Source organism: Aegilops tauschii, chromosome 6 (genome assembly GCF_002575655.3).
Source record: "Aegilops tauschii subsp. strangulata cultivar AL8/78 chromosome 6, Aet v6.0, whole genome shotgun sequence".
NCBI classification, from domain to species: Eukaryota; Viridiplantae; Streptophyta; class Magnoliopsida; order Poales; family Poaceae; genus Aegilops; species Aegilops tauschii.
The window spans coordinates 133,667,911-133,694,095 of record NC_053040.3 but is presented as its reverse complement, the minus strand read 5'-3'; the positions used below and the strand labels follow the sequence as shown (position 1 = coordinate 133,694,095).

General features: G+C 49.8%; 3 protein-coding genes across 3 annotated transcripts; all 3 read left to right on the top strand.

The window, feature by feature from the left end:
- Nucleotides 1-1,309: 1,309 nt before the first annotated feature.
- On the top strand, nucleotides 1,310-1,947 carry LOC141025896 (uncharacterized). Its single transcript, XM_073501829.1, has 2 exons — nucleotides 1,310-1,513; nucleotides 1,600-1,947. Exons 1-2 carry the CDS (start codon nucleotides 1,310-1,312, stop codon nucleotides 1,945-1,947), a joined length of 552 nt encoding a protein of 183 aa, XP_073357930.1.
- Nucleotides 1,948-8,738: 6,791 nt separating this feature from the next.
- Nucleotides 8,739-9,901, top strand: LOC109752402 (transcription factor IBH1-like 1). Its single transcript, XM_020311305.4, has 2 exons — nucleotides 8,739-9,456; nucleotides 9,560-9,901. Exons 1-2 carry the CDS (start codon nucleotides 8,940-8,942, stop codon nucleotides 9,634-9,636), a joined length of 594 nt encoding a protein of 197 aa, XP_020166894.1. The 5' UTR covers nucleotides 8,739-8,939; the 3' UTR covers nucleotides 9,637-9,901.
- Nucleotides 9,902-17,341: 7,440 nt separating this feature from the next.
- Nucleotides 17,342-25,011, top strand: LOC109752405 (flavin-containing monooxygenase FMO GS-OX-like 4). The gene is made up of 7 exons (XM_020311306.4): nucleotides 17,342-18,066; nucleotides 18,167-18,237; nucleotides 18,355-18,507; nucleotides 18,614-18,696; nucleotides 22,572-22,707; nucleotides 24,226-24,399; nucleotides 24,486-25,011. Exons 1-7 carry the CDS (start codon nucleotides 17,529-17,531, stop codon nucleotides 24,681-24,683), a joined length of 1,353 nt encoding a protein of 450 aa, XP_020166895.1. The 5' UTR covers nucleotides 17,342-17,528; the 3' UTR covers nucleotides 24,684-25,011.
- Nucleotides 25,012-26,185: the final 1,174 nt, after the last annotated feature.

Below are 26,185 nucleotides of genomic sequence, written 5' to 3'. Positions count from 1 at the left end.
TGTATATGCTCTCGAATGAATAGTAAATTCAAAATAAAATTCAAAAATTCTGAATTTTTGGTAGGTGTTCTTGTTAGTGTAACAAAGCATGCTTGACAATTAGTATCGTGCAAAACAGAATATAAGTGCTTTGTCGAAAAAAAATAAGTGTAATATTTGAAGGTAACATCTGGCGTTCGACCTTTTTTTGCATAGGTTAAAATGCTTAAGCTTTCACCATAAAAATTCACATGTAGCATTTGGGTGTAACAATGAACACACATATGTTTTATATTTTTAAAAAATTTGCAATAAAACATTTATGTTAGCAAGACCATATGCTCTCAAGAGCCCAATTGGATTTCTAAGTTCTTTGGAACTATAAAAGGTGCACTTTGATAACACTAACTCTGTGGGAGTGAGTGGGAGAACCAAAAATTAATCATCATTTTCAATGCTAGCATGGACATAATTTCATAGTAATTCAATGTATTCGTTACAATAAAAAGGTAAACTGCAACTTCCAAGTCTGAAAACTGTAATGTGAAAACTAAAGATTGCGAACTAATCTGTGGTTGGATGGTTAGGTGGACAATGGTATCCCCAGCCCATCAGGGTTCAAGCCCTGATGTTCGCATTTATCATGAATTTATTTCAGGATTTTCGACGATGCGTGTTTAGTGGGAGGAAAAATTCCTGTCGACTATGAGGCGCCTACTACGAGGTGCCTATAATGACTTCGTAAAATCTCAAGATGATATGTTGGCTCAGTCTCTCGGAGGTGCTCATAGGGGTAGGGTGTGTGTGCGCGCGTTCATAAGGGTCAGTGTATGCGTGTATATATGAGCGCTTGGGTCTGTTGAATATATGTGTTGTATGTATATGTGTATATCCTGACCAATATCCTAGTCTTGTATAGTTGAGGTTGAGGCCCACTTGTACTTTTTATATACGTGCACCTACACCCGATTAATACATCGAGTATTGCTTTGCCAAACCGTTCTCCTACATGGTTTCATCTCTCAAGGTCCTAACCTAGGGCAAGCCGCCGCCACCGCTGCTTCCTACCGCCGCGGCACCCCGCCGTCGCCGTGTCCTCCTCCGACACCGCCGCCACTTCCGCTCCTTCCCGCCACGTCGACCTGCAGCCGCCGTGCGCCTCCCTTGCCGCGCCGCTGCTGCCTCGTCGCGCCGCCACCTTTTCCCGCCGCCGTTGCCGCCCTCCCACCCGCAGCCGTCGCACCCCCCCCCCCCCCCCGCCACCGCTGCCCACCTCCCTCTCTCTCCCTCCAACCCTAACCCTAGCCGCTCCTCTAACCCTAGCCGCGCCATGGACTCCCCGAGTTCCTCCACCACACATTCGTCGAACCCCTTCGCCGGCCCCGAGCCCTCCGCCGCCGCCATCCGCGACCTCAACATCGAGGCCCGGGTCCCCATCCACTTCGACAGCTCCAGCACCTCATACTACGCATGGAAGACCTACTTCAACCTTGTCTTCCGCGAGTACTATCTCCCCAAGCACATCGATGGCTCTGTGGACGGCAACTACATGAAGGGCGATCCGGAGTGCTCCGCCATTGAGGCCACGCACATCCGATGGTTTTATCAAACCGTCTCAAGGACATCTTCCACACGGTTATCGCCGAGGACGACGATGCTTGCGTCGTGTGGACCAAGATCAACGCGCTCTTCACCGACAACAAACTTCAGCGCCTTGTTTTCTTGCAGCAGGAGTTCTTCGACTGTCACCAGGGCAACTCCACCATCGATGAGTACTCCATGCGGCTCAAGATGTTCGCCGATGAACTTCGCGACATCAGTGCCAAAGTCTCCGACGACCTCATGCTGAGCATCCTCACCGCCGGCCTCAACGAGGATTTCGGCAACGCGGCTTCTAACCTCACTTTGCTGCCACAACCACCTTTCAGCGCGTCATCGCGTACCTCAAGCTCGAGGAGCGCCAGATGACAAAGGTGAAGCAGCGGGTCCAGCACACCGCCCTTGCCGCCGGCACCACCCGCGGCGGCCCCGTTCCATCGGCCGCGCCGACCCAGCCCCGCCCTCCTGTGCTAGCCGGGTATTACCCGCTATGGCCCGCGCCACCCCCCCCCCCCCCCCCCCCGCCTCCCCAGCAGCCGCAAGGTGGAGGGGGCTGGCGCAACCGGCGGGGATCGCCACCACCAGCAGCAGCAGCTGGCCCAGGGTGTAGGGGGCGCCATGCTACCAGCCGCCCCCTCCGCCGTGGGTAGCCGGGCAGAACCCGTGGACGGGCGTCGTGCATGCCTATCACATGTTCGTCCCACGGGCTCCTGCGCCGGGTCTTCTCGGTCCTCGCCCCGCGGGCCGCCAGGCGTTCCTCGGCACGCCCTACCAGCCCGCCGGCGCCGGCAACATCGCCCCCTCGCGCCGCTACCTCTTGGTGGTTATGGTCCGCCCGCCCTGGTGCCTCCCTACGGGGGCCCTCTGCCGCCGCCGGTTCCTGCGCCATGGGACCCCGCCTCCTGGCCGCCCTGCACTCTACGCCGTCGTCGAGTAGCTATGGCGGTGGAGGCGACTGGTACATGGACTCAAGTGCTACAGCGCACATGACAAGTCATCCCGGCAACCTAACCTCCTCCACTTTCGTTCACACACCCACTCGTATCACCGTTGGAAACGGCTCCTCTTTACCTATTACTCACATCGGTAGCACTAGTTTTCCCTCCACTTCCACACCCATCACTATGTCTAATGTTCTTGTTTCGCCTGAATTAGTCACGAACTTAGTTTCTGTTCGTCGTCTTACTCGTCAGAACCCACTTACTGGTGAATTTGACGGTGTTGGTTTTTCTATGAAGGACGCCCGTACCCGGATGGTACTTCACCAATGTGACAGCCCCAATGAGCTCTATCCCGTGCACGCCGGCGCCTCCACCTCCACTCTCGTCGCCCTCGCCACCGTCGTCGACCTTTGGCATGCTCTCTTGGGCCACCCCAACCCCACCGTTTTGTGTCAAATTCTTAGGAGTTTTTTTCTCATGTAATAAGCTCGACGAGCATACTTGTGAGGCTTGTCGTTTAGGCAAGCACGTTCGTCTTCCCTTTAGTGCGTCTACAACTGTTTCTACTTTTCCATTTCAATTACTTAATAGTGATGTTTGGACGTCTCCCGTTGCAAGTAACATGGGCTACCTATACTCTTTGGTGATTTTAGATGATTATTCTCATTACATGTGGACTTTTCCTCTTCGTCGCAAATCCGATGCCTTAGCTACACTCATATCCTTTTATTCCTATCTCACCACACAGTTCGGTCGCCCCATTCTTGCACTCCAAACCAACAACGGAAAAGAGTTCGACAATGTTGCTCTCCGCAACCTTCTCGCCTCTGACGGCACTATCTTCCGTTTAACTTGTCCGTACACCTCACAGCAGAACGACCGCGCCGAGCGCATTCTTCGCACTCTTAATGACTGTGTTCGCACCTTACTCTTTCACTCTAACGTGCCCGCCCGGTTTTGGCCTGATGCTCTTGCCACTACTACCCTTCTAGTTAACATCCGTCTGTGTCGTCCTCGGTGGAACTACGCCCCTCACCACCTTCTCTTCAGTGCACCACCGTCTTATGACGGTCTCCGCATCTTCAGGTGTCTTTGCTAACCTACCACCGCGTCCACCACTCCACACAAACTCGCACTACGATCACTCCCATGCTTCTTTCTTGGCTATCCCTCTAACACCAAAGGTTACCGGTGCTATGATCCTGTCACTCACCGCGTGTACACCTTGAGGCATATGTGTTTTGTCAAGACGGTGTTCCCTTTTTTAGGTCTCTCCGGCTCTGGCTCCCTGGGCGCCGAACCCCGCGCCCCCTGCTTGGCGTGATGCGCGGTCATGACCGTAGGCGGTCCCACCAGCCCGACACCTTCTACCGCCGCCCGGGTCCCCGACTCCCCCCCCCCCCCGAGGTCGAGTCGGACTGGGCCCCTGGGTCCCCGACTCCCTCCTACGAGGTTGAGTCAGACCAGGCCCCCACCCCGGCGCCGTAGTGGGCACCCTGCCCACCACCCCGGTCGGCGCCGCCTCTCCGGCGACGGGCTCGACATCCTCCTCATCCGTCGCCACTCCCACGGCTGCTGGTCCGGCCGCTGCTGCCAGCCCGACCGTCACTGGCTTGGCCGGCGCCGCTGGTCTGGCTCTTGGCGTGACGACCCGTGCTCGGGCCGGTGTGCATCGGCCCGCTACTCTTCCGACGAGTATGTGTGTGTTGCCTCGACATCGACGCCGTCACCCATCCCCACCTCGGCTCATGCTGCCCTTCGGGATCCCCACTGGCTCGCAATGATGCAGGAGGAGTTCGACGCCTTGCAGTGCAACCGCACATGGCATCTTGTTCCGCGACCCCCTCGTGCCAATGACATCACTAGCAAGTGGGTGTTCCGACACAAGACCCACCCGGACGGTTCTCTTGAGCGCTACAAGGCTCGATGGGTGGTTCGTGATTTTCGGCAACGTGTGGGCGTGGACTTCACCGACACTTTCGCCGGTTGTCAAACCGGGCATGATCCGCACCGTGCTTCAGTTGGCAGTCTCGCGAGTCTGGCCTCTGCATCAGTTGGATGTCTCCAACGCCTTCTTGCATGGTCATCTTGCCGAGCAGGTGTTTTGTGAGCATCCCACTGGCTTCGTCGATGTCGAGCATCCGGACTTCGTGTGCTTGCTCTCCCATTCTCTTTACGGGTTGAACCAGGCGCCACAGGCTTGGTACCAGCGTATCACCGCCTTCCTGCAGTCTCTGGGCTTTCAGTCCACTCGCTTCGATGCCTCACTCTTTGTGTATCATCAGGGAGCTGAGACGGCATATCTGCTGCTCTACATCGACGACATCATTCTCACGGTGTCCGCCCCCGAGCTCCTTCAGCGGCTCACGGCTCGTCTTCGTGATGAGTTCGCCCTCAAGGACTTGGGGCCTCTGCCCTACTTCCTCAGCATCGAGGTGGTCCGTCGGGCTGATGGCTTCTTTCTGCATCAGCAGAAGTACGCCCACGAGCTTAGCGCGCTGGTATGCTTAACTGCAAGCCGGCACCCACCCCTATCGACACGAAGGCGAAGGTCTCTTCCCTAGAGGGGTCTCTCGTGTTCGATGCAGCGTTTTATTGCTCCATTGTTGGTGCCTTACAGTACTTGACGCTGACACGCCCGGACCTGCAGTACACTGTCCAGCAAGTGTGCCTCCACATGCACTCCCCGCATGACTCCCATTGGACCTTGGTGAAGTGTATTCTCCATTATACACGCGGCACTATGTCCATGGGACTCACCCTGATGGCCACCGCCTCCACCGACCTCGTCGCCTACTCGGACGCCGACTGGGCAGGCTGCCCCGACACCCGCCGCTCTACGTCCGGCTATTGCGTCTACCTTGGGCCCTCGTTGATCTCTTGGTCATCCAAGCGACAACCCACAGTCTCCCGCTCCAGAATCGAGGCAAAGTATCGGGCCGTGGCGGAATGCTCTTGGATCCGTCAGCTGCTCCAGGAGTTGCTTTGTGATGTTCACAAGGCCACACTTGTCTACTGCGACAACGTCAGCGTGGTCTACCTCTCCGCCAACCCGGTGCACCATTGTCGTACGAAGCATATTGAGCTCGATATTCACTTCGTTTGTGAGTAGGTTGCACTTGGCCGTGTTCGGGTTCTCCATGTTCCGACGACGCAACAGTTTTCTAGCGTGATGACTAAGGGATTGCCTACTCCCGTCTTCGAGGAGTTTCGGTCCAGTCTCTGTGTCTCCGGCGACGCTTCGACTGCGGTGGGGTGTTGAATATATGTGTTGCATGTAAGTGTATATCCTAGCCCACCTTCTAGTCTTGTATAGTTGAGGTTGAGACCCACTTGTACTCTTTATATACGTGCACCTGCACCCGATCAATACATCGAGTATTGCTTTGTCAAACCGTTCTCCTACAGGGACTGATGTGTTAAAAAAACTAAAGACTGGCAATAGTAATTTTAGGACAACAAAAGAGGAGATAAATTATATAGTTATTCGAAGAATGACGTAACAGAGAAGACAAAATATCAAATTTTGAATAAAGGTGAAATGCTATAGCCATCGCAGTGTATGATCGAATATCCAAAATTTGAATGAAAACGAAAAAAAGTTGATTCAAAAATCCAGCACGAATCATAGCAGGGGATCGGACATCCAGAGAAATTTTGAGTGAAGTTCAATGAGAACGGAAAAAACTGTCGATTCGAAAATCCAGCACGAATGGACATGTGCCCTTGGTGATGACATGGTCGATCGAGCTTCCTTTGAAGATCAGGATCTTTCTAGGCAATGGATCCGGGGCCGCATTCCTTCCGGCGTGGAGGTGCTCAAGCGGCATGCCCCGGGTGATGGGATCTGTCCTCTATGTGGGACGGCGGAAGACTCGGACCACATCTTCTTTTTCTGTATGTCCCCCCAGTTCCTGTGGAGTTGCTTCCGCGAGGTGGTTGGTGGTCGTTGGTGAAACACCAACTTCCCGGATCTCTTCGCCGAGCTTCAGACCTTACCCTTAACGGGCCGCCACATTAGGTGGCTAGTGATTGGTGTCCTTGCATGGACACTTTGGATGGTTCGAAATAAGCTTGTGATCTAGCGTGTCCCTCTGCGACGTGCGACCGCCCTTCGGACCGGGACGCCATCAACATCATCATCGCTGACCTTCGCTCAATGGCTCTTCGCTTGGCATCGCCGCTTCCTCCACCACCACCGGAGCCGGATTAGCTTCTTTGTTTGCGGCGCGCCCGCCTTTTTTTTCATTTTAAGGGCTTGTTGAGCTGTACCCTTACCTTTCGTACTCCGTACTTTGTGTCGTGCTATCTTGTATGTGTGTATGTTGTGTTGAACCTTGTGGCTGTGATGGTTTGCTTTATATATAAAGCGGCGCGAAAGCCTTTTCCGATAAAGCGAATTAAAACCAGTCGAATGAAAAATAGCATCTCTGTTACATAAATAAGGAAAAGCCTATTTATACATAAAAAAATACAGTTCTACTAAGTCGACCTACTAGCTACAATCGCTCTTATTATGGTCCGTCCGGCGCAACATCTCATGCCAAAAATGCTAGACTCACGGACCTTTACAAAACTAATCAAACTAGCCTCCCCTGAATTTCAGGAGGGGTGGGCCCCTTCTCACCCCCTTAAACCCAATCCTATTCTTCCACGTTTGCTACTCTGTGAAGTCTGTAAAAAGTCTCCCGGTAAGTGTAGCATCACTGCATCTCATGGTACGGCCCATCTGACACAAACACATGAACAGAGGTCGAGATCGCGGTCTTCATCACCCGATCTCAGAGCTCTCGCATCGACATTGCCCCCCGAAACTTCCTCGCATCCATGCACCGCCGCCCGCAGCAAAATCCCACCCCAAATCTTTCTTGTTAGGATTTGCCTGCTGCTGCTGTGCTGCATATACTCCGTATCTCGCATGTGACACCGGGACACGCATCTCATCTCATCTCATACCCTCGTATCCCGCGTATCTCCGCCCCGCACAAACAAACCAACCAGGCCGAGAAATTTAAAGCTCACATGGGGTGTAGGTACGTACGCGCGCGTGCTCCGTGATCATGCCACTCCATCCATCCCCCGGCCGGCCGGCCGGCCGGCCGGTCCCAGCCACGCAACGGCGCGAGAGAAAAGAAGACGGAGGCACCTGCAGGTCCAAGGAGGAGGCGTACTGTGCGCGTACAGCTAGCTAGCGCACGCGATCGGGCCGGCGTGACACGGAGAGCCGGGGAAGGGATTCATGTGCGCCCGCGCCGGGTTTGGGGAGGAAGCCCATGTGGCCGCCATGTGAGCGCGCCCACGCCGCCCCTTCCTTGCCTTTTCCTCAAAAGCACACACGACACACTCCCTCCCTCTGCCTCGAGAGACACCAAAATTCCATGGACGGCTTCATATGCCACCACCACCACCATTACCATGGACCCTCCCTATGCCAACACGGGAGAATTACATTTACCCGATTCTCACTGATATCGTAATGAGCATTGCCCGATTTTTACCATCGACGATGTCGGTGCGGCGGGGGTTCCGTTGGGTGCCCCATCTGCGCTAGCTAGCTTTTGGTGCCTGCATACACATGCTGGCGGAACATGGCCGGCCATGCATGCGCTGAACCGGTTGCCAAGCCATGACAGCCCATGCGCGCGCGGCCGGCCGGCGACATGCGCATGCCAACGCACCTACGTTTCCTTCATCACTCGCGGGGTTGCCAACCCGGGGGGCGACGCTACATGTGCCGCCATGTGCTCCGCCTGCCCGTCGTGTTTGCCTGCCCATCTTGGCCCTGGGCCCCCGTTACCGTACGTCTAACATCCGCTGCCTCCGATCACCGATGAAACTGTTTAAGAGCACGGATCTGCGTACGTCCATTAGCATTCAGCACCCGCATTGTGCACATTCGTACATAATATGCTGTACTTTTACAAGCCATGTTGCACGCATACATAACATGCGTTTCTCGAAAGGATCATGGCAGCGTGGCATTAAGAAAATGCGGAGAAATCAGATACGGGGATACTCCTACCTTGTACTCCCCAACTCGAGCGTCAGCCACATGCGCGCATGTTCAACTATAAAGAAATCCGAGCTGTTCATTCATGTTCTGTGCAAATCCCTGATACGTACTGCTGCTATCTAGTTAACCTTTTTCCAAGCTTAAACAGGATAGGCTGGCGTTGCATGAGAAAAGCGGCAAAAGAGGACTGCCATTGGTCACTCGCAGGACCACGGCCCAGATGGCCGCAATGCATGCTAGCTCACACCACATGTGCGTGGCGGCATGCCGTCTTGCGCTCTCTTCGTCCCCGCCTCGCGGATATATATTCACGCACACACACAATGTCAGAGTCAGACACACAGCAATTTGGCTAGGCAGTGCGTCGACATCGAGGAGGAGTCCATTGCTCGAGCAGAGCAACGGCAATGGGGGCCCCTAGCAGCAGCACCAAGGCCTTCAAGCAGGGGTTCCTCCGGAGCTTCCTCCTGAGCCTGAGATCCTGCAGGAACGGCGCCATGGGCCTGCAAGAGAGAAAGCGCGCCGTCAGGTCGTCCGCCGACATCGCCATGGCCACCACCCGCGGCAGCGGAGCCATGTGGCCGCAGGCCCTCCTAGCAGCAGCATCGTCATCATCTTCGCTGCCGTGGCCTAGGCGGTTGCCGGCTGCAGCCACGGTGAAGACGACGACGAGGCGGAAGAACATGGCCAGGAGGCGCTGTCTCCAGAGGAGGACGACGACGAGCAGCGGCGAGATCGCGAGGAGGCTGGTGAGGAAGCGGACCAAGGTGCTGCGGGGGATGGTGCCCGGCGGCGAGCTCCTCGACGGCGCCTCGCTGCTCCGCGAGGCCATGGACTACGTCGTCCACCTGCGCGCGCAGGTCGCCGTGCTCCGCCGCGTCTCCAACGCCATGCAACACAGACCATCGTCCCACCACATGACAGGTCCGTTCCATTCTCCCCGATTTCTCATGTCTGTGCCCTGCATGCAAATTGCAAAACATAACCATGTGATTCACTTTGACTTATATCATCATGATTCGTGCAGTGGCTGTTGCACCACCAGTACCGTTGAAAACAGAGACGACCGGAAAGGCTCAAGCCTCGGATGGAAACCAAGAATAGAGAGATGGCAGCAATCCGAGCCGCCGAGGAGCGTGTGCAGAATGGCCAAGAAGATCTTGTATTGTTCAGAGGCATGAGATCTAGGATCTCGGAACTGGGAGGTTAGGACAAGTGTTAGCAGCGGCTAGTTGTAGTGTCAGCAAGGCACATAAATTTTTGGGTGCACTAATTTATGGCCAGCCGGGGAGATATGAGGTGGTGGGAATTCCCAGCTGGATTGTGCTTGTAAACATGGACTTGGAATTCGGTTGTGTTCGCCTCGCTCCATGCTGATTCGTTTGTTTCATCTTCCTTTTTCTCCTCTGTAATCTGATATACCAAGGTCTTGTCCTCGGCGACGAAAATTTTGTGCCATCTCCTTGTCGGTATTGTCGTCGTGTCGATGTTCTAGTATTCATTGGGTGGACCGATATCTCTACTTACTTAAAAAGAACGTAAGGTTACCATTTCACCTTTCTTCCCACCATCCCTTCGTCCAACCTTCCTTATATGATAATAAATCAACATAGTTTACTTACCATCTGAACCAGTTCTACATTAATTTACTGACCAAACTTCGGATCAAAATATAAGGTAATTCATGGGCAGAATTTGATGCTCATTTATTTACACAAACGCATTATTATAGACAGGTAAATCACAAGCCGGCGTACTAGATGATTTATATCCTATTGCAATGCACGGGCATTGTTTTAGTATTATCTTTATCCCTATCCCTATACTACTTAAAAAGAATGTAAGGTTCACATTTCACCTTTCTTCCCACCACCCCTTCATCCAACCTTCCTTGTATGATAATAAATCAACATAATTTACTTACCATCTGGACCAGTTCTACTTTAATTTACTGACCAAACTTCGGATCAAAATATAAGGTAATTCATGGGCAGAATTTGATGCTCATTTATTTACACAATCGCATTATTATAGACAGGTAAATCACAAGCCGGCGTACTAGATGATTTATATCCTATTGCAACGCACATGCATTGTTTTAGTATTATCCCTATCCCTATACTACTTAAAAAGAACATAAGGTTCCCATTTCACCTTTCTTCCCACCTCCCCTTTGTCCAACCTTCCTTGTATGATAATAAATCAACATAATTTACTTACCATCTGGACCAGTTCTACTTTAATTTACTGACCAAACTTCGGATCAAAATATAAGGTAATTCATGGGCGGAATTTGATGCTCATTTATTTACACAATCGCATTATTATAGACAGGTAAATCACAAGCTGGCGTACTAGATGATTTATATCCTATTGCAACGCACAAGCATTGTTTTAGTATTATATACTTAATAAGAACGTAAGGTTCCCATTTCACATTTCTTCCCACCACCCATTTGTCCAAACTTCCCCGTATAATAATCAATCATCTTAATTTCTTACCTTCCGAACCAATTTCATTTTAGTTTACTTACCAAACTTCTGATCAAAATATAAGGCAAATCACGGGTAGATTTGATGAACATTTTTTTACACAATCGCATATTATGAGCAGGCAAATCACTTATGATCAAAATATAATTTAAATCATGAACATAATTTAATGATGCATTTATTTACACAATCACATATTAAGGACAGGTAAATCACAAGCTAACGTACTAGAATATTTAATAAGAACGTAAGGTTCCCATTTCACATTTCTTCCCACAACCCATTTGTCCAAACTTCCCCGTATAATAATCAATCATCTTAATTTCTTACCTTCCGAACCAATTTCATTTTAATTTACTTACCAAACTTATGATCAAAATATAAGGTAAATCACGGGTAGATTTGATGATTTTTTTTACACAATCGCATATTATGAGCAGGTAAATCACTTATGATCAAAATATAATTTAAATCATGAACATAATTTAATGATGCATTTATTTCCACAATCACATATTATGGACAGGTAAATCACAAGCTAAAGTACTAGAATATTTATATCCCGCTGCAACACACGGGCATTGTTCTAGTTCAGGATGAAAATCCTTATCCCGCCTTCAGGCAGGTCTTCACGACGTTGACACAAGGGTGTACTACCTTTTGACGGTATTGATGCGGAAGAATGGTCACGTAGTCGTAGGTAATTTTTGTCGCTTCTTGTAATGTGTTGACCTTTACTGGCATTTTCGTATACTTTGTTGCAAGAGGTTCTATCATATATTCATATTCATGGGGATTTCGTTCTTATGTCATTCCGAAATTTGAAACAATCGGGACTTTTCGAAGATTGGGTGTAGTTAGCCAATTTACTAACCGATGATCTCGCGTGTGCAAAAGGAAACTTCATTCTCAATTCCACGAGATATTTTATGAAATCCTTCATTTGCTTCTTTTGGTGGAAGCCTTGTTTACCCACAAAATATTCTTTTTTTTGGCTTAATTCTTCTTCTAATGATCGATGAACCACCTACCACTTTGCTCACTAGTTGCACACACCTCTGCCAAAACATGGCCTTTTTTCAAGAAATGGGATCGTATGGCTTTATTGATTAATTAAACAAGATATAACTGAGAAAACAAAAGCAAACACGGATAACGATACACAAATTTTGAAATTGATGCCAATTTAATGAAGACGTCATCTTATTGTCTTCGCAGCTCGGTGTTTCACCATTTCTTTGATGGCAAATCTATAAAAGCCAAGCTAGTATAAGATGGACTGACATAGAATGATTTGAAGAGCCACACGAGCAACCTATCATAAGAGTTGAGAACCTAAAATTGCTAAATGAGCTATAATTAAGGATATTACCGCTAGCAAGGCAGGATTGAAATGTTGCTTTGTGGATAGGACTTAAGAGCATCTCTAGTCGATCCCTCAAAAGCTTTTGGAGAAGTAAAAAAATTGGTTTTAAGGTCCTAAACCGGACATAGCCGATCCCTTAAAGGCTTTAGAGGAGTATATTCTTTACTCCTCGCGTTGGCCGGCCCTTAAATTTATTCATTCTCCAAAAAAACATCCAGCTCCTCATCATCGCCCCTCTTTCTTCCCCGCAGCTCATCCTCGCCATTGTGCCCAAATTCACCATGACGGCCCTCACGCAGCCCTCCCGAAGCCACCACACCGTCAGTGGTCACCGCTCCCGATGTGCAGCATGGATCCACGCCAAGGTTCGCAGCGAAACTGGGGTCGAGACCACAGCGGCACCCCCACTCCACTCCTTCACTGACCAACCGCCGTCGTGGGAGGCCTAGGTGTCCGAGATCAAGGACACAGATTCCAGCGCCCGGTACTGGGTGGTGTCCTGCCAATCGACATAGTTGGCGATGAGGGCGTGCCATATCAAGGTAGTGGGGCTCTACGACAGCAAGGCAAAGTTGAACTTCACCTTGGGATACCCCAACGTCCCGCCGATAGTCGACCTCGACCCTTATTGGTCTCTCATCATTAGTTGCGGGAGAACCGGTATGCCATCGAGTCGATCAAGGCGGAGCGTGCAACGAATACATGGTCGAGCTCCACCAGAAGCATCTGAGCTCGTCACCGATGAGCATCGACATCTCGAGCTTTACAACAAGGGGATGTCCCATGAGGACGAGGCCGGGCCATTCAGTGGGTGAAGGGGTGGGGGTGGAGTGGACGTGATCGATCTCTCGTCGAGATCCACAAGGGAGCAGATCCGCCTAGATCCGTTTTGCATCTTTGACCGATGCTTTCGCAACGAAGACGGCATGGGCAAGGGCGGTCGTGGATGAACTTTTTCTATTGTCATTTCATTCGTGGTTAGTAGAACATGTCAATTTTTGATAGTCCGATGACATGCGTGAACAACACTGCATCAAACTAGTATGAATTGAGGATCCGGTTTGAGGGAGCCAGTTGTGGAGGCGGATTTTGTTGTGTGTCTTGTCACTGTCCGCACACATGTATGGGTGCATCTGCAAACATATAGGGGTCCGAATTTGCCAATTCCGGTTGTAAATGTTGTAAGTGCCCAGGTCCAACAACTTGTTCTTGAGCAGGGTTGTTTTACCCAATTCTTATTTGCCGCCTTAATCGCCATTTACAGACTATTGGATTAACTGGTGCACTCCCCATGCAACACGAGGTAGCAAACGGGCGTCTCATGTAAGTTCTTTTGTCATCGGTTTTGTAGGTTCCGCGGGTTTCTTCGGGCAGGTTTTTTGTTTTTTGTTTTTGCAGCAATGGTTTTGCTCAATGAAATGTTTTTCTTTTTCTTTTTATCTTTTTTTTTGCAAATTGAACTTTTTTTAATTCCTGAACTTTTTTTCAAATATGTGAACTTTTTTAGATGCATAAACTTTTAGCTCAAGAACTTTTTTCTCAAATTCGTGACCTTTTTCAAATTTCATGATTTTTTTCCAAATTTCGTTAAGTTTTTAGAAATTAATGAACTTTTTTTAAATTCATGAACTTTTCTCAAATTCATGAACCTTTTTTCGTGTCCGTGAACTTCTTCCAATTCCTACCAACCTTTTTCAATTATGTGAACTTTTTCAAATTCGTGGTTGTTTTCAAATTTGTAAGAATTATTTTTCAAATTTATGCTTTCTTTTCAAATAATTTATATGAGTGAATATATGTTAATGTTGTACAAAAGAAAGGGTCAAATAGCACTATTTTCTCATAGTAAACAACTAATTGAGTTCAACCTAGTGCTTATTGGCTATGACACAACCTGCTAATTTATTTTCTTTGCGTTTGCTTGTGAGAGCATGTTGCTGGGCCGTCCCGCTACAAGTCTCTCGTGAGCGTCAGCAGACCTAACTGGCGCTAACTTCTTCTAAAAAAAAAAAAAACAGGCGCTAACTTCTTCTAAAAAAAACTGGCGCTAACGTAGGAGGTCTCGCTGTTTTTATGCTTTCACGTCGTTGTCCTCAGCGGTCAGGCCGGCCTAACAAAAAAAAGAGCTTTTCTAACCTAATATGGAGGATATAATTATTATTTTTGTAGCTTAGGAGCTTTATTGATTACTCAGGTGTAATACATTCGCGGGTAATACAATCACGGAGAAATTCTGGAACATAGTTAGTAGCAAGCAGCAGACCCTCAAAAACTAAACTTAGTAGCAAGCAGCAAGATCGATTCTCAACATAGGAAAAAGGGGCATAACAATTGGGACAAATCATAATTTTCTTTTAGTGTCACTGAGATGGATAGCGATTATCAGTCTCTTTTTTTTTGCAGTTGAGATGGATAGCGATTCTCAGTCTTTTTTTTTTCAGAAAAAGCGATCTCGGTCATAACTAGCAATGGGTGGATTTTTTTTGTGTGCAAATCAATGGGTGTAATCGAAAATGTTGGTAGGATTGATATGCAAAGAGTAACTCTAGTATGTCACCATAATTTGGATCGCCATCCACTATAAGAAGTGTGCTCCATAATAATTTGGAGGCTGCTGGGCTGTGCGCAAAAACATAATCACTAGATGCCAGCCTTTATATCTGTTCTTTTCGTTCGCTTTTGTTATTTGGTTTAATTTAAGCGGCATTTGATCAAACCAAATGGTTCATAATCGTCATCAGGCATGATAAACATAATTAACACTATATTTGCATTATATATACTTTGCAACTTGAAATGTCGTTAAGCGACATTTTCATAATATGCAATGTTTGTAATCGACATTGCTAGCTATTATTGTACATTGCTTCTTCGCCGCCACCATCTAGTCAATGTGCTCGTCCGAGCCCGACAGCTCATCGATGTAGGCGAAGTTGGTATCCTCCTCCTGGAAACGTTGAGCGGCGGCTGTGAGTTGCTCCTCTTCCTCCTAGTCGATCGTTACAGGGACGAAACGCTCGCGGATGCGCTCCCCTTCGCGGTGGCAGACCTTCACCTAGAGCTTGTTGAGCTGCAATACGACCCCAAGTGGGTCCTCGGGATCAGGTTCGAGCTTGGCCTCGATGAGGATGTGGACAAACATTACGAGGAGGTCACGGCGCCGATGTGACAGCGCCGACGAAGGGGATGAGGGTCCCAAGGCTCCAGATCAACTACGCCCATTAGACTGGAGCCGCTCGATCCATGGGAGGCGCCGGATCCGGACAGCCGCTACCACTGGAGCCGCCAGTGCCACACACGTTGCAGGAGGATGTAGCGGTTGCCACGACTGGTGCACCGCAAAGAGAGTTTGCACAGCCTGGGATAGGAGGTTCTTGTACGATAGCACGTTCAGCTAATAGGTTGTGTCATGGCGTGACAACATTGTCGCGGCGAGTCGAGGAGTTGGCTAGGGGAGGAGGCGGCGAGGAGGGAGGGAGGTGCCGGCTAGGGTTTTCGAGATGGGGTGCCTCGTCGTTGGGCTTTTATAGTCGGTGACCGCGAGAAGATGTTGTCATGTGCGTCCGTCTGACGGACCGTCACGGGAATCTGAGGGAGCAATTCATCATTAATAGGATGGATGGTTAGCGGTAGCGCCCCCCTCGCTGATGATTATCTATGTTCGTGGTGCGGGGAGGGAGATGACAAAACTTCCTCGCGTTGATGATTGGGTTTTGAGGGAGGTCCAAACGAAAGCTCAACAACCTAGTTTTGGAGGCTGCTTTTGGAGCGAGCTTCACAAATTTTACCTATTGTGATGCATAGAAGCGCCTTCATAGTCTAATTTATGGCCTGCTCCGGCTGTTGGGCATGTCGCCTTGTTGGTCGATAGCTCGTTTTCCTCCGATGGAACCGCGGGTTCCGGAATGATCCTATGAAACTCAGACGGTGGCCTAATCTTTGCAGCCTGCCGACACCTTTTCTTCTGTAACGATTCACTTGAAGCGGAACTACATGCGTTGAGAGAAGGCTTGCAATCACCATGGAGCGATCAAACCAACCGGTGGTAATCTAGTCTGACTCCTTTATGGTTCTTTCTTCATTGGCCTCAGATATTTTAGACCGGTCAACATATTGGTCATTTAATCTCGGAGATTAAGTTTCTTTTAGTTGGTAGAGAGTTTTTTCTTTTGAAAATTTCTAGAAACCAAAACAGAGTAGCAGATCGCCCGACAAACTATGAGAGGTTAGAGTGTAGCATGGTTTGTTCGCTACAGAATTGCCCACCTTGTATCGCTGAGCTTTTACCAGTTGATTGTTTTTTTTCGAGAGTACGCCAATGGCGTACCATATTTTTATAGAAGAGAGCAAACATAATTACAAGAGGCTAGGCATAGATGCGAACATCATGCTAGCAGAACCCACTCAACACCTAAAGGAAAAAGAAGATCTAACTTCTCACAAAACGGTGTATTCTTCCGACTCCGGCCTCGTCCCATTCTCTAAGCTCGTCGAAGATTTGATGCACCAATTGTCTCGGCCTCCTCTGTTGCTCCAGCCGCCCAAAGACTCTGGCATTTCTTTGTTTCCATAATGACCAAGCGACGAATATGACAATAGTGTCAAAACCTCTTCTATCCCTTGTCACAATTGCACTCCTCACTTGAAGCCACCATGCCTCAAGTGAATCACCAGGTTGCGGTTGCCTCACGGTGACACTGATTTGTGTGAAGCATAGATGCCACACCTCCCGAGCGTAGGGGCAATGGAGAAGTATGTGATCGACCGTGTCTTCTTCTTGTAAGCATGTGTAACAAGCAGCCGTACTATCCTGCAGGCCGTGCCTAGCTTACCAGCTGATTGTAACTCTGCTATCATGGAATAAATCTCTCTTTCATCCTAAAAAAACTCTGCTATAATATTCTTTTTCCTTTTTACTGATCGTTGTGCTAGCAGTTATTATGGCGATCATCCATGCCGCATGTGCTAAAAAGTTGCTCTAACCTAATAAATTCCTCGAGAAATCTATGTTGCATGATACTCCCTCCAACGCCAGAAGCTCTGCCGAAAACAAACACAAAAACACAGGAGAGGGAGGCGACATCGATTCCTCCGCGCCGCCGCTTCCTCCCGTCGTCCTGACCGGTCCGATACCCCGATGCCGTCGCGCTCGCTCCGCGTCGCCGTCATCGGCGCCGGGGCCGCCGGCCTGGTGGCGGCGCGCGAGCTGCGACGCGAAGGCCACGCCCCCGTCGTGTTCGAGCGCACCGACGGCGTGGGCGGCACCTGGGTCTACGAGGCCGATGCCGACGCGTCCGCCTCGCCGGAGCCGCTCGTCACCCAGCGGCGCTCGAACCTCGACGCGTCCCTCCGCACCAACCTCCCGCGCGAGTGCATGGGCTTCCTCGACTTCCCCTTCGTCGCGGGCCCCGACGGCGACACCCGCAGGTTCCCCGGCCACGCGGAGGTGCTCCGGTACCTCCAGAGCTTCGCGCGGCGGTTCGACCTCGACGGCCTCGTCCGGCTGGAGACGGAGGTGGTCCGGGTGAGCAGGGAGACGAGCGGCACTAGCTGGCGCGTCAGGTACTCGAGGAAGGCGTCCGGCAGCGAGAAGCGCGAAACGGATGAGGAGGTGTTCGACGCCGTCGTCATCTGCAACGGCCACTACTCCCAGCCGCACTTCGCCGACGTTGCCGGTAACACATTGATCCACTCTCATTCTCGGCCGGCACGCACTCCTCCTATTGCACAACGCGTCGCCGATCGAGCTCGTGACAGTTTGCTTTGGTGCCGCAGGCGTGGATGCTTGGCCTGGGAAGCAGCTGCACAGCACCAGCTACCGTGTGCCCGAGCCATTCCACGGCCAAGTGCGTCCGTCCTTCCGTGTGTTTTTGGCGAGTGATTGTTTTCTTTTGCACTTGTCCGACGGTCGATGCGATCTGAAGTTTCTCAACACTCTACAGTAAATTCAATTTGGTTGGCAGGTTGTCGTGGTGATAGGGTGTGGACCGAGTGGCACGGACATCTCGAGGGACATCGCTGGCGTCGCCAAAGAGGTCCATCTCGCCAGTAGATGGTCGCTTTCTGCCACCAGCGAGAAGCTGCCCGGACATGCTAATATGTGGTTTCATTCCGAGGTAATGTCAGCATACCACAGTAATAGCAACCAAAAAATTCACGATGCAAACTTTGCACTGTCCCGACGACAATCCCATGGAAATCCTTCTCGGCATGTATGCACAGATCGACCGTGCTCAGGAAGACGGGAGTGTGGTTTTCCACGACGGAAGTCGGGTCAAAGCGGATGTCATCATGCATTGCACCGGGTACATATGCTCGTCTCCTCTTTTACCTTCTTTTCTTTGGCACCATCTCGTCGTGCTTGGCCTGCGGATGCTCATCATCGTGTCATGTTTGTACACACGGCCGTCTGTTAAGAACAAAATAAGTACTTAAATTACATGTAGTACCAACCAAGTCCCGTCCCACCCGTCCCTTCCCCGTGCGGCGGCGCCGCCCCGCACCGGGGAGCCCCCGTCCTCCTCCTACAGCCTCGCCCAACCTCCGCTCCCCTCCGCCGCCGTCGCCCGGGGCGTCACAGGGCAAAGCCCTTTGGCGTGGCGGCGGCGACGGTTTTCTCCTCGGATCGCAATCTGGTTGGGAGGCGGCGCTCCTTTCCGGCCAGATCGGCGGCGGTGGCGCAGATCGGCGGCGACATGGAAGTGGTGCATGCGGCGGCGGCGGTGGAGGACGGCACCAGCAACGGCGGATCTGGCCTTGACGGGCTAATTCGTTCTGCTACCGATCTCAATCGCCGTCAGCGGTGCACTGCTCCTGGACTTGATCTGCAACACGAGGATGTCTGGGGCGCCGGTCCTAGGCTTATTGGTGGTGGCCTTCTTCTTCGTCGTAGTTGGTCGGCCAGCTGGCTGTGCTCGCATGGTCATGGCGGCGGAGGTCGTAGTGGCCGGCGGCTTGGCCGGTCGGCGGCGGCGGAACATGGCCGGTGGCAGCGGCAATGTTCTGTCTGGATCCCGGGGCGGCGGCCCTGGAGGGTGGCGGCCGGTGAAGCTAGGGCTTTCCGCGGCGGCATGGCGTGGTGCAGTCCCTGTCCAAGGCGGATCTGTGACGGCGATTTGATTTACGGATTGGTTCGGATCAAAGACTGTGACGAGCACGCGGGGTCCATCTAGGCTGCTCTCGCGGCTTCGCGAGGTGGGGTGGGAGCCCTCCTCCTAGGCTCCAGTGGTGGCACACTCAGGCAGTGGCTGGTGCGCCAGGGCTCCTACGGTGGCACTGCTGTTGCGGTTGGTCGCCGGATCTAGGCGGCTAGATCCGGGGCTTTGAAGGTGGTCGAGATGATGCACAGGTTATCGGGTGGACTACTTGGGACGAATCCAGGTGAAAACCTGGTCTTCAGTCGATGGCCGGAGCAGGTGATGACGATGTCCTTATCATCGTTTCCTTCATGAAGGCATCATCGAGGTGAGGCTCCCAGCTCCACTCAATGCCTCCGGGGGAAACCCTAAATCAGCTGATCGGATGTTGGCGGCAATCATGTGTCGTTACCCCTTGAGGGCGGCATTCTTGGAGGTGCACTCGTTCTCGCGGGACCAGTGGACGGCTTCTTTGGTGGAGCGGTGCTTCATCCTACACATTCATGGCGACGGATCTCGACGGCGTGGCGCAGTACAGATTCGGCGTTCGATGTGCGAGGATGGAATCGCGCAGGAGGACGACGCTGTCTGGTGTCGTGGTGGCGTCGATGACAGAGAGACCTGGCACGGTAGATGCAACAGTACAACTCTGAAGATGGATTGGTGGCAGGTGGCTGCGGCGGCCTCATACCCGGCACGCGTCCTGATTGTGGAATACGCCGGACTGGTAGGTGCCCCATACCCGGCAGGCGTCCTGGTTGGGACCTCAGGTCTTAGATGTTTAGGTTTGGCTGCGAGGTCTGTTTGATATTAGGCCCAGACTATCAGCATCCTTTCATCAACTGGATAGGAGTAGCGACAGATGTTGCCTAGACGGTGGCTTTAGTCTTACTGTCGTATGACTTTGTAAGGTCTTGTGTAAATAATTAAAGTGGCCGCATGCATCGTCCAGATGCAGAGGCCGGGGGTCCTCCTCCATTTCTAAAAGAAATGGTTGGCTAAGCTAATGGAGGGGGGCGCTACAAGATATTGGTGCACCCTCTCTAATGTCTAGACTCACAAGACATGGGCGTGTGGTCATCAGAGCATGGTGGTCATATAGAACTTTAAGAGAGAGGACCACATGCATTTTAAGTATGTTGTGTGATCCGAGACTATACTAACTTGAATTACACGTAATGAGTTTATGCTCTAGTCAATTCGTTCAAAAGTCTGAATTGGTGAAAAGAGATAGGCAATATGTTTCAACACACCTCTTCACATCTAGACTTTTTTAGACCTTAGACTGTTAGACGTGTGATTGATGTAAATTGTAGAATATATTTTTAAATACAGCGTTGGTAGTCTTGAACTCGAGAACTAACCAACTCATCCAAAAGTCTAAGCTTATAGGGAGAGGTGGTATGATATACTGCATATTGTAGCAGAAGTCATATCACACTCAAGGTGCTGGTGGCATGTTTGGTTGCTAACCTGGGCTCTATGCATGAGGAAAATCGGTGTCTGGCTTGGCTTGAAAAATGAAAGATTTTTTCCTAGCTAAGATGCTTAGGCTGTTGGTCCCGATACGTTATGTGGATGGATCGGCGATGACACTGATTTTAGGGGAGTGAGAGCATTTCATATTATCGAGTTTGTAGATGTGAGTGGTGGCTTCGGATGAATTGATGTATGTTCTTGTCAAACCTTTGTAAAATAATTAATAAAGATGGCTGCATACATCGATTGACGCAGAGGCAGGGGTTAACCTCCTTTTCTAAAAAAAAAAGCTAGGATGCCTAGGCTATTTGTTGTACTGAGCTCTTGAATTAGTATGGGCTGCTCAGTTTTGGTCGCCATGCACCTCGTTTTTGGACGATATGTGACTAACCTAGGCCACCTGACTCCAGTCTCGTCGTATGCCTAGATGGCTGGCCAGGCTAATCGCCCCTATATTTCGTCCAGCCAGTCTGCTGGAGGATTTATCGAGTCATCAACCAAATAAGGTGCATACAGTTTCCAGACACACTTTAGGCCACCCAGGCACACCAAACACATTTAAGATAGATTCAAACTCGAAACTATGGAACCATAGATATTAAACCCTGTAATTTCCAAAACCATTTAGTTCCAACCTTAGCCACGATGGAAAAGTACTTTTGCATTTAGGTGTTTCCTCAAAATAAGACAAAATGTAGGGAATGCAAGGAATTCGAAACATGCAAGCTTCCATTACAAAATTATAATTGTTTGTGCAATGTGCAAAATAACTTGTCTTCTTTTAGGGTTTCAATGCAAAATCACCTTGAATAACAAGGCTAATGTTTGCGAATGATTTTTTACGGTTAATGTTTGGGAATTGACTTTATTCCAGGATTCTAAAATAAATCTAAAACAAGTTAGTGGTCTATCAAAAAAATCATCAACCAATATCAACATTTTTTGTGGGGGTCAACATTTTTATTCCGTACAAAAAACTGTAACGAATTTATCTTCCTATTTTCGCACATTGTCCTTATTATGAACTTATGCGGATTATCTTCAAAGCATTCCCTACATCCATGAACTTTTTGTAGTTTTTGAGAAGCCCAAAATACAAATTCACTTTTCAAAACAACTACACTGTTTATTTTAATGGTTTTAGAGAGTTCATGGTTCCATTTAGATAGCATCTGCATATGGGGTTCAAGTTGAGCCCAGGACAATAATTAACTAGATGATAGTTGCAATATAATTCATTGATATTTAGTTGTATGGAACATGAATATTTGGATTAATTGTATGAGAACTAAAGCTGAAAATATGTATGTTGATTATATTTTATTATTGTATAAATATTTATTGAATATCAGTAGCATAATAGAATGTAAAGAATTTCCCATGCATGCTAGCATTTTGAGGTGGGCCTTCTCCAATGCATCGTTGCATGTTAAGAGAAATACATTAGTGGGGATCATCCATTTAGTTACACAGGATTATGATTCAAAGTGGAATAAATTTTAAAAATTCATACCTTTCTTTATCTTATCCTTTATGAAATGATGTTTATCTTATCCCGAGGGTAGATACAAGTACAACTTCCCATTCCTCACCAACGATGCAACCGTCTCCGTGGACGACAATTGTGTCGATCCACTGTACAAGCATGTGTTCCCGCCACAGGTTGCTCCTCGACTCTCCTTCATCGGGTTGCCTTTAAAGGTTTGTCTCTATCATTATATTTGTAGTGCGCCTATATAGCAGGCTCACTATTTTTTGGCAATTGCGATGAGTTTTTTATTTATTTTATGTTCATAAGAATAAGGATGTCTGGAAATTTTCAGCTTAAGTAATATAATATTGTACATATGTAGGATGCGGTTTTTTGGGACATGTATCCAAGCGAGGATTAAATCTGAGCCATCAATAAAGACTTTGAGATCCAAGGGTAATATAGTATAGAACTAAATACATGACATATATGAAGTGTGTACACCATCAATATAACAAGGAATATGGATCCAGTGTACCTCCCGTGTAGTTAGCATGTAATTATTGTGTTAGAAATACATGTCAAGTAGTTATCCATCATAATTCTGAGCCTCGCGGTCTTTTTTTTAAAATAAAAAATCCTTTTATTAACTCGTAATGTGGCATCAACAAGATACAAAGCATCATCCGAAAAAAAAAGATACAAAGCATGATAAGTGGACACCTACCCTCTGCATGACTAGAATGTACACAGTTAACACGAACAATTTCACAATGTAAAAAGACACAGTGGCAATAAGGTAGTCAAAGTCGCAATTCTACTGTGGAATCCTATGATTTCACGATCCTATGAAAGCATGCCGATCCAGACCCTACTATGAATCCGGATCAGGTTAGATTACTACTATGTTACAAAACATCTATTGTGTTTTAAGTAGTATTTTTTTTGGCTCTATATTTCGTGTTGAAACTCTAAAAAAACATATAAATTTGTTGCACGGATACACAATATCTTACTTGAGTAAATCTTGTAGAATCCTTGGTTCCACTACTCGGAATTACGACTCGATTTTGTCTTAGGAAAATCGATCCGACTGAGAATCCTGACTTTGACTACCATGAATGGCAGAAGTACATTCGTATGAGACCGAAAATATGCCTATGTCGGGAGGGTGGAGGTCCTATCCAAAAACTATGCCGTCACCTATGTTGAGTAAAAATGGCTGAATCATCACTTGCTCCAATCACATACCCACTGTTGTGAATAGCGGACGATACTTCAATCAGTGTAGCATAGACTATGTATGAAGGCAATGCGTACATCGATAGATAGCCTTCATGGGAGAATGATTACAATATCTCTAGAAATATATATTGACAACATTTTTTGTCGGATACAAATTAGACTCTATTTGAAACATTGACCACGTAAAGTGCGTGAATTTGCACTGAAAGAAGAGTTGTTTAACTATCCTATCATGAGCACAAAAACTACACTTCTTGATTTTTTTATCAATTGCGGTGAGCCAGGTTGTCCTTTGTCAAAGACAACACCTCTCCGAAGCTACCACATGAAAAATTTATTTTTTTAGCAGTATCTTCAGTTTTCTAATTTTTTAAAATTGTTCGCTGGAATCTTGTGAAAGCGCCTGGTACATAGAGTTAATCACATCCAAGAGCACATAGAAAACATTGCGATCTTGAACATGCATCTTAGTTCTCCCCACTCTGTTCGGTACGTGCATCCAGGTGGTCCCTTTTCCACTGTTCGAGCTGCAGAGCCACTGGGTGGCCGGCGTTCTGTCGGGGCGATTCAAGCTCCCATCTAAGGATGAGATGGTGCGAGACGTGACGGCCTTCCACTCGCGTCTGGCCGCTCGCGGATGGCCCCGAAGATACACCCACAGACTGCGAGACCGCGAGGTGCGCGAAATTCGCCCGAAATAACATTGTCTGGCCCAGCAAGGCGAGATTTCTATTTTCTCTGTTGACGTTGTTTATGCATGCAGTTCGAGAACGAGGACTGGCTCGCGGAGCAATGCCGGCGGGGCGGGCCCGAGGGGTGGAGGAGGGAGATGTTCGACGCGGCGATGCAGGTCATGGTGGAACGCCCGGAGAACTACCGGGACGAGTGGGACGGCGGCGACTACGACCACCTGCTGGCCCAAGCAAACCGAGATTTCGCGGCGCATTGTCAACGCCCCTGACAGACCAGGGCCGCAAGTCAGCGACAACAGCGACCGCGTCGCCTCTGCACCGCGGTCGACCCGGCCCAGGAAGCCCAACCCACGCGTCTTCGGGCCGACGTGGGCTAACTGAAGCCCACCTGCGCCGCTACTTGAGGAGGCGAGAGAGGTTGCATCATCCATCCAGAGGATCATCGAACGAATCGACGACGGCTACCTAGCTCACTCCCGAACCCTAGTTCCTCTTGTTCTTCCCATTCGAGCCCCGCTCCTTGTAATCGATCTGTAATAGCTACTACTTCAGAGAGCAATAGATCGATCGTGCACCACTACCTTATCATCTGGTATCAGAGACGCCAACCACCACCCCTCCCCGCTCCGCCCTGACGCATCTCATCGAGACGCGCGGTCTCCGCCAAGCTCACGACGCCATGGATCCCAGCGTCTCCGCCTTCCTCAACCGCTTCGAGACGAAGATCGAGGCCGCCATTGACGGTCTCACCAAGGCACAACAAACCACCGCGACAAAAATCGACGATCTATTAAGTTGGCGCCCCGACCTCGAGCGCCGCGTCGCGGATCTCAGCGACGCAGTGGCCGCCCTCCAAGCCGTGCCACCGCCATCGAAGGAGCAGGAGGACCAGCGCGCCACCACGCTGCAGCCGCCGGGCGACCACATCGGCACCTCGGCAGGCACAGCGAGCAACCAACAAGGGCCCGATGGCCACGGCGCATTTCTTCTCCAACGAGGGCACCCGGTGGCGTCCCTGGGGACGCCGCCTCCGCCCCCGGCAAAAGGTCAGCCCCAGCGCCGATCTCCCCTGTTCCCCTGTCCCCGTTTACCCATGCTAGTCAGATGCTCACAGGGCTGGGCCAGGCACACCCGTCCATCGTTTTCCCCCAATTCTCAGGCGAGAACCCTAATCTATGGAAAACTTTGTGTGAGCAATACTTTAGCATGTTTGGGATAACTCAATCCTTTTGGGTTCCCATGGCCGCCCTCAATTTCTCTGGGCCAGCGGCCATCTGGCTTCAGTCAATTCAGAAACGACTGCACGAGTTCGATTGGGACTCGTTCACCGCGCTGTTGGGCACGCGTTTCGGCCAAGATCGTCACCAGATGCTCATTCGGCAATTTTTCACCATCCATCAGACTACGTCTGTGGCGGATTATATTGAGAAATTTGAATTGATTATCAATCACCTAAGTTCATATTCAGATACTATGCATCCTTACTATTTCTTAACTCGTTTTGTCGAGGGACCGAGGACTGATATACGGGCGGTGGTGATGGTACAATGCCCTCCCGATCTGGACACGGCGTGCGCGCTGGCTCTGCTTCAGGAAGAAGTGGCCGATGGCGCGCGTACGACTCCCGTACGACCCCCGGAGCTGTCGCAGCGCACGGGGGTGCCGCTGCCGTTACCTGCACCTCCGATGCGTCATCCTGCAGCCACGGTCGCCACCGATCGCCGTGGCACTGACGCAGCTCGCGCCGAAGCATCCAATCTCAAGACACTGC

What these genes read in the sequence shown, in the direction of transcription:
- LOC109752405 (XM_020311306.4), top strand. Translation starts at nt 17,529, where the DNA reads ATGCCGTCGCGCTCGCTCCGCGTCGCCGTCATCGGCGCCGGGGCCGCC. An exon ending in GCACTTCGCCGACGTTGCCG is followed by an intron (nt 18,067 to 18,166) that starts GTAACACATTGA and finishes TTGGTGCCGCAG; the next exon opens with GCGTGGATGCTTGGCCTGGG. An exon ending in CCGAGCCATTCCACGGCCAA is followed by an intron (nt 18,238 to 18,354) that starts GTGCGTCCGTCC and finishes TTTGGTTGGCAG; the next exon opens with GTTGTCGTGGTGATAGGGTG.
- LOC141025896 (XM_073501829.1), top strand. Translation starts at nt 1,310, where the DNA reads ATGGACTCCCCGAGTTCCTCCACCACACATTCGTCGAACCCCTTCGCC. An exon ending in CCAAGCACATCGATGGCTCT is followed by an intron (nt 1,514 to 1,599) that starts GTGGACGGCAAC and finishes AACCGTCTCAAG; the next exon opens with GACATCTTCCACACGGTTAT.
- LOC109752402 (XM_020311305.4), top strand. Translation starts at nt 8,940, where the DNA reads ATGGGGGCCCCTAGCAGCAGCACCAAGGCCTTCAAGCAGGGGTTCCTC. An exon ending in ATCGTCCCACCACATGACAG is followed by an intron (nt 9,457 to 9,559) that starts GTCCGTTCCATT and finishes TGATTCGTGCAG; the next exon opens with TGGCTGTTGCACCACCAGTA.